The following is an 8,228-nucleotide window of genomic DNA, read 5'->3' on the forward strand; positions in this document are numbered from 1 at the left end:
TAAAATATACTGAACTGATAACCACAAAATCACACAGAATGACTAACTGGTTTAGGTCCGAAGGGACCTCTGTAGGTCACTGGTCCAACACCCCAGCAGGTTGCCCAGGGACATATCCAGGTGGCTTTTGCAGGTCTTCAAGGAAGAAGACTCCACAGCCTCTCTGGACAACATGTGCCTGTTCTCTGTTACACACACAGTAAAGCAATGTTTCCTGATGTGCTGATGGAACCCTTGTGTTTCACTTTGTGCCCATTGTGCCTCTTGACCTGGTACTGGGCACCATGAAAACAGCCTGACTCCATCCTCTGCACCTTTCCTTCAGGTATTTATAGACTTTGATAAATTCACCCCAGTCCTTCTCTAGGGTGAGCAGTCCCAGGTCTCTCAGCTTCTCCTTGTAGAAGAGGTGCTCCAGTCCCTTCATCATCTTTGTGGCCCTTTCTTGGAGGGAAGAGACTCTCCAAGGGCTCCATGCCTTTCTGGTACTGGGAGCCCAGAACTGGACACAGTATGCCAAGTGTGGACTCACCAGTACTGAACAGAGGGGAAGGACTACCTCTCCTGAAGCAACAAGTTGCCTAATGCAGCCCCTGATACCGTTAACCTTCTAGGACACCCAGGTCCTTTTCTGCAAGGCATCTGCTTCCCAGCTGGGTGGCCCAGCTGGTTTTGACCCTTGATCAGTGCTAGAAAAAGATGTTTTTTATTGAGGCAGCTTCATAGATAGCAGGTGCAGCAAAGTGCAATAAACACAAATCAGTGCTTCTTTTGCAAATATGAAATGACTTATTAGGAGTTACCTACCTGAAATTTTAGGTATTTAGGTTAGTGTTTCAGATTGGTTTCTCCCCCCTCCCTCTTTAATTTCTTCATATTTCTTTCAGTCTTTTTATGTAGTCCCTATGGTTTCTGTACAGGCATATGCCTATGTCCAATGATTTAGGTTACAAATTACAAGATTTTTTGTAACTGTCACAACAGAGGAGTGAAGTTTTATCACCCATAATCACCCTGGATAAATAGGAAATATAAGATATTAAGTTCAATGTAAGTCAAAATTTTAGCAGGTAGGTTATGGAAAGAGATAGCCAATGTGGTTGCTTACAGTGATCTAGAGCACCACTCTCAAGTATCTGTGAAGTGATTTCTAGTTTCATACTACTCTGTGTATAAAATGAAATTTTAATCTAGATGCTGGGAAAGAAGAAAGATTTTACAAGTTATCTTTTCCTTTTTATCTCATTCTACAGAACATACTGTAGTTATTTATAAATGTGTAACCACCAGCTGCCTTTTCTCACAGTTTTTTTCCTCTCTCAAAACCACACTGATAAGCAGCAAACAAGGAACAACCACAGGACTACATACATTTGTAAATAGTTATTTTCAAAAAGCAGTACTACTAGGATACATAAAAATAATGAAAAGCCAATTAATAGGATTTCTTATGAACTTTTGGATTTCATCTTCAATTGCTTTGTATTTTCATAGTGCAGAAAGAGAAGAGAAATGTATAATTGAAGATGTTCCCAGTGACACGTTGGTAACTGGTAGGTACCTGTCATTGCTATATAAAGATGCAATCTTATATATATCTTATATACCTCTTATGCAATCGTAAAGATAGCTTGTAATTTAACAGAAAAATCTGTGACTGATGAATATGGTAAGACCATGTTGATAAAAAAGAGGGCACACCACAAATAAGTCCCTGCAGCAGTGACTAGCCATCTTGTATTCACATATTCTGTGACTGCATTACACAAAAAAAAAAAAAAAAAGTTTCCAGAGTGCTTAACTCTCTGAACAAAGAAAAATATTGTCTTCTAATTCTATAGCAGTGGGATTGCTGTTTCAACATGTGCTTCTATATATTATGACTCTTTCATACTACAATATTTTGATTAACAGTGATCTGGAAAGAAGCAATTCAAGATGTACTGAAGTTCCATCCCACCGGGGATATCATAAATATATATACTATATAATCATCTTTTTTACTAGTAATGTGATAAATATGAAAGAATCCAAAAAATGTAATTTGAATTCTTACCCTTACTTAATTTGAACACTTACTCTTAATTTGAACACTTACTCTTTTGGTGGTCTCAGCATGCCCTCTGGATGCTTATCTTGCAAGAACATTAGGAGTAATCAAAAAGTATTACTTGTTAATCAATCATTTTTGTAGTATTCTAGTGTAGTAAAAATTCATTGCATTTCACACTGTTATAAAATGCCTTCTGAGTAATTTAAATTATACATAATGAAATACACATATTGTTTTATTTTAAAACATTTATATTTTTGTGGAAAAAAACAATTAAGGACCTTTAATATTAAACTATGTTTTATTTATCAGATTTTTATCTATGTTTTTATTCAGGGAATTACAAAGTACAGAGATGGGATATACATAAACAAGGTTTTCTGGAATCTGCTCCTGGTTTGGGGATGTTTGTGACTGTTAGAACTCCTTCTGCTGAGGTAAATTTTCTTTATGAATGCTTCTATACAATTTATGTATTGACTTTCAACACTGGCAGTCTAAACTCTCTAAATATATTGATGCTTTTTGGGGGAAAATAAATCTGCAATCAATCTGCTAATCTGCTAATTCAGTATTTTCTTGTTGAAATGTGTAAGCACCTTGTGGTTGATATCAAAATAAATAGAAATGGCATGCTTGAAAATAAATAGAAATGGAATGTTTGATCATTATTTGTGTGAACACTGTTTGCATTATTACTGGAATTGGGAAACTATGCCATTAAGACTAGTAAGCCACAACTGAGAAAACATATTATATTTAAAAATAATGAAAATTCGCTAATAAAGCAAAATGGTTCAGAAAGTATTTGAGCAGCAGAAAGAAAGGCTAATGATAAAACAAAATGCAAAAGACTAGATACTGTGAGGCTGCATGCAGCCATCAGGCAGGCATAGCAACTGCAGCATGAGGTCCTGAGCTTTTTCAACAATGACCAACTTATTCTGTGCCTAGACAAGGTCTTAGCTTTCAAACTTTTAATGCTTTAGAGACCATTGGATTTTGTATGTTGCAGAAATTCATAGCATTTCAATGTTTACTGTGAGATAAAATTGTTTATCATTCTCTAAATCTCTTCTGAAATTCAGAAAAATTTAATGTTTTCAGGAGGTTAATTTATTACTGTTTACATACAATTCACAGTACTGCATTTGATTATTTTATCAATATCTTTAATGTACATATCCAACATATAACACATCTAAATTGCAGGTAATATTGTCAAAACTGTATGGGCCAGAAGCAACATTTTCTTTTACATCCTATCTATCTGGGGAGCATATTATCTGTTTACAGTCTAACTCCACGAGACTTGTGGCATTTGCAGGAAGTAAACTGGTAGGTGTATTTCTTAAATATTCTTGGTTGTAATAGTATTAATTGTATAAACACTATAGAGTTTACAAAATATATTAGAAATTTAACTTCTAGCAGAAAATGCAACATTTCCTAGTGATTAAACATGATAAATCTAAAATTATGAAGATGAAGAGATAAAAAGACTGTTCTGCTATATAAGAAGTTAAGATTCAAGAGGCAAGACTTAACTACAGATTGATTTAATGTTTGCATGGTGCTTTGAGTGTGAAATGGTTCTGATCAATAAGAACATCTGTTTGGTTCAGAAAGATAGATATGTGAGACTGACTACCACAAATGCTGTCACGAAACAGTGACATCGTAATAGTATTGCATGGCTTACCTTATTGCATGACCTTAGATCTAGGTCTTTCAGAAAATTTAGCATAGAAATGTTTGCAAGATATTCATATTAAGAACATATTAGCATTCTCAATATTGTCTACAACCAATAAAGATTTTCTTCATGCAGATTTTAAAAAGAGGGGCATCAGTTATCTGATCAGAGTTCTCTAGTAGTTAAATCTGATCTGATCAGAGTTATCATCATTATCGTGACTCTAATCTATTTTGGCAAGGCATTTCATAAACACTGTCAAAAAATTTATCTATATACCTATTCTCAAAAGGTAGTTTGACAGCTCTTTAGAGTTGTCTTTTTTTTTTTTTTTTTTTTTTTTTTTTTTACAGTTGGTTGCAAAAAACTGTTAGATAATGTAAACATTTTGTAAATGTGTAAATGTGTTAAGCTAGACAGGACAAATTTTATCCTAGATGTTTGCTTTAGAAACATGTAGATGACACAGAACCAAGAGATGTTAACATTACTGAAGAAGAAGAGTTACACTGGAATAATTAGGTGTTATTATTAACTTTTTAATGGAAATAAGTGGAAATTTAATCATATACTTTGCAAAAGCACTTAGCATCCAGTAATAATAATAATAATAATAATAATAAAAATGTGGAGTTCATCAACTAGATAGGATAAGGGAGGTAAAGTATTGGTTTGTCAGAGTTAACTACGGACCATCAGTGTGATTCTGGAGATACAGGAGGATATTTTGATCTGATATCAAAATATCAGATCAGTATAGATGGAGATGAACTAATATCATTTTATATGATACATGCACTGTATACAGTTCTGGCCATCCTCTTTAAAAAGTGAACAGGTGCAGGGAAGGAGAAGATTAATAGTATGGACATTAAAAAGAGTTTGTCTTAAGAATACAAAAATAAAAAAGAAAAATATTATTTTTTATACTGCAGGATTTAAGATTAGAAAAGGAAAAACATTCTTTAGCTAACTGAAGTAGTCTTGATGTAGCCTTCTATAAGAACCAGGTGGTTATCTGAACTGTTTCAAACCAAACTTTACTAAATTCACAGGCTCCTATAACGTTGTGAGAGGGATTTCTGGATGTTCAGTTAGCTAACTCTAAGAAACCTGAAAGGAGATGTGGTTGCCATTTGTGGTTGACATCTGAATAGACCAAACTTCTATTGTGTAGTATCAAGATCTAGGACTTCTGTAGATTATCTGCTAGACTACAATTTATTTTCTCTTAGGTACAAATTGGCTTCTGGGGCAACTTTCTCCTTTTCGTTTTTGCAAAATTTTCAATTCATGCCTAAGTTTCATGATACTGCAGGTTGTATTCACCTCTTTTATTTCTATGGGACTGTCACCTGGAGGGTTTGGGACACTTCTGCTATAGCTCTAACAGTTGCTTATAGGATATTGGGAACTATTTCATACCTGATATACCGTGTGTGGAGAAACAAAGAAGATACTTTATGGACTGTTCTGCTTTAACACCAATGATAAACTGCAAATAATGATTTGGCTGGTCTCCTTTGTTTTCTATCCCTAACTGTAAGTGGAATACCTAGAAGTTAAAAGGTTCCTTCAGCTTCCTGCATTCTTCATTGAAGAATGTTATTTCTGCAATATTAGGATGGAATGTGAAATATAACAAGCAGTCCTAATAGTGCTCTTTTTTTTATAACCAATTTGGGCAGAGAACAGAAAACATTTTCACAGTAGTTAAAAAAAACACTAGTATAAAACAATGCCTTAAAGTTAGTGAAGTTTTTAAATTTGTATAATTAATTTTAAAATGAAATTAAGAAACACTTCAAATATTCTATCTGGTTCTAACTTTAGGAAGGATTTACAAAAGCATTTAAAGCTCTTTTTCTGTAATGAGCTTAGGAATTTTGGAAACAAAAGACACAGTAATAAGAATATTTTTTCTGTTCTCAGCGTATACATTTGGACATTAGAGTTGGAGAACATTTTCTGGATGAAACGGTTATTCAAGCCAAAGACAAAGTGAATGAAGTTAACTTCAGACTAGAACATCTAATGGAGCAAATTCAACATGTATCCAAAGAACAAAACTATGAAAGAGTATGTATGTTCCCTAATAGAAAAAAAAAATGTACAGAGGCTTATTGATTTATAAAGTAATCTGAGGTTTATTATTTAATTGCAGTATTATTTTTAACTAACTTATAAAAAGCTATTAGTATTTAACCAAAACAGCCCACATTACCTTACAAAATATTTTTAAGCTGTAAAAGGAAACAACATAAAAACTAATTACCATGAACTCATGGTTATAGCAACTGGTGTTATTTTAAAGCTGGAATTTCCAAATACAGTTTTCTTGGCCAGAGCCAATAACAGCAGTGGAGCAGGTGCCAGGTACCATAGCTGGTGATGTTGCCAGTTGTTGTTTCCATGCTGGTCTGTGTGCACAAATTTTATTGGAGTGCATAAGGAAATGATTGAGTGTGTATTTATATACCTTCATGCACTTAGAAATAAAGTCCTCCTTCAAACAAGAGTAAACCCATTGTCTTCACTTTTCTACACATACACAGGCACTCAGACTGTGTTTGAAATCTATCTGCTAGTTCCCTAGAAAATGACATTTGGCTGCCAAAAGGTTCTTGACTGCAATGTGCAAGTGACTGTAAGCCTAAAAAGTCTTAAGCATGTACTAGTGGGATATATTTAATATATATATATATACATATATATATATATAGGCAACAAGAGAAACTTGCTTGCATTTCTGCTTCCAGACAGCAATTTGTCTGCTTTTCTGTTTTGGTTTGTAAATTCCTCCTTATGGAAGAACAAACTTCCATTTTTATCAATATGAGAAAAGTGCTTGCTTACTACCATGCAGAAGAGGGATGCATGTCTAGTTAACATGATAGCAGCATGAAACATGCTGATGCTGGTAAGTACTAAGTATGCTTTTTCTTTATCTTTATCTTTTTTTTTTTTTTCTTCAGGAACGTGAAGAAAAATTTCGGAATATAAGTGAACAGACCAACAGCAATATTTTGTGGTGGGCTGTGGCACAAACATTTATCCTTATCTCCATTGGAATCTGGCAAATCAAATCTCTCAAAGATTTCTTTATAGCTAAGAAGCTTGTTTAAGTCTTATGAAGTAAATGCACAGATTGGAAATTTCCTCATTATCTAATATAGAAAATTCAAAGAAACCCTGTACCTATGAGCATATATGTTGTATAAAACTCTCAAGCTTCTCTCATTTTCTACTCTATTTCTCACTCTAACTCTGGTTTCAGTCTCTGGCCTCTCCTTAAATTTTAATCTTTGAATTCCATCTTTTATTAGTTTCTTTTCCTCTGTAGATGTAAAGCTAAATCTAGAAGACTCAATGACTAAGGCAGCATTTAACTTTAACTCAGGATTGTTAAATTTAAAATAGAAATATTTAAAATAAAATCCTAATGTTTTAAAGTTCTCTACTTGCTGTGTAATCTTTTTCTGTACTAGCTTGAACAGGTCAGTGTTTCAGCCTGAGTGGGATTCAGATAGCAGGCAGAGAAAAAACTATATCCCCTGTGGCACTTAATTTGGTGAGAGTTGCATATTGCACTGTATGCACACTAAGTTTTCTTCTAATATAATTGTGACTATTTTCTTTTAAAATATTCAAAGTTTTACATGACAGTGGAGCCTATCTTTACTGTTATGATCAGAAGATGCAGCAATTACCATGGAAGAGACAGAGACCCAGACAAACAATTTGGAATTGTAGTTACTGTTTGTTCCCAGATAAGCCCTAAACATTAAGCTATAGAGTTGGGATCTGACCTTTTGCAGTTGTTTATGTAAATTATAATCTTTATGAAGAATGCCAACACAGACCAAATTAGAGCTTTTATGGTAAACACTGAATTTGTTCCTGTATATTATATTTAAGTTGTACATATACTAAATTCTGCAGTCTCATTCTATGTTGGAGAATTATATTTATTTTAATTATTCAGTAACTGTAACATGACTGTCTCAGGAACTTAACAGTTTTTGTCTTAATTATGTATTTCCATGTCACATTGCAGCTTGGTTGAATATATTTTTATGTCTTAATTTAGCTAGTTTATGTACAACTAGCTAAGTAGCTACAGCATCATGCAGTTACAAGTCAAAAAAAAGTGTTTAAAAATTCAGATAATTAGCCTGACAAAGCAGCAGCAGTGCAAGAATGAGGCGGAGGTTATTATAAAATGATCCATCTAACAACTTGGTTAACACATAAACAGAAATTCTTGAAAAAGGTCTTCCAGAGAGCACTGTGATTGCCCTGTATTGCATTTTGTCTTCCTATTTGTCTTTCCAGACCCTTCGCTGGTCTAAAAGATAGTGCAAACTAAAATATGTCTGGAGCAATTATTGTTTTAAAGGAAATGCCTTTTTTTTTTTTCTTTTTTTTTTTTCTTCTCACCTTTTGTTTTCATTAGCAAGGAAATGACATTGTCCTTTA

General features: G+C 33.7%; 1 protein-coding gene across 1 annotated transcript; it reads left to right on the plus strand.

Moving 5' to 3' along the window:
* The first annotated feature begins 1,323 nt into the window (after positions 1 to 1,323).
* Positions 1,324 to 7,205, plus strand: LOC309877805 (transmembrane emp24 domain-containing protein 11-like). Its single transcript, XM_082759566.1, has 5 exons — positions 1,324 to 1,553; positions 2,390 to 2,490; positions 3,266 to 3,391; positions 5,682 to 5,828; positions 6,725 to 7,205. The coding sequence occupies exons 1-5, from the start codon at positions 1,424 to 1,426 to the stop codon at positions 6,872 to 6,874; spliced, it is 654 nt and encodes a 217-aa protein (XP_082615692.1). The 5' UTR covers positions 1,324 to 1,423; the 3' UTR covers positions 6,875 to 7,205.
* The last annotated feature ends 1,023 nt before the right edge of the window (positions 7,206 to 8,228 follow it).

Source organism: Aythya marila, assembly GCF_965140915.1.
Source record: "Aythya marila genome assembly, chromosome: 4".
Taxonomy (NCBI): domain Eukaryota; kingdom Metazoa; phylum Chordata; class Aves; order Anseriformes; family Anatidae; genus Aythya; species Aythya marila.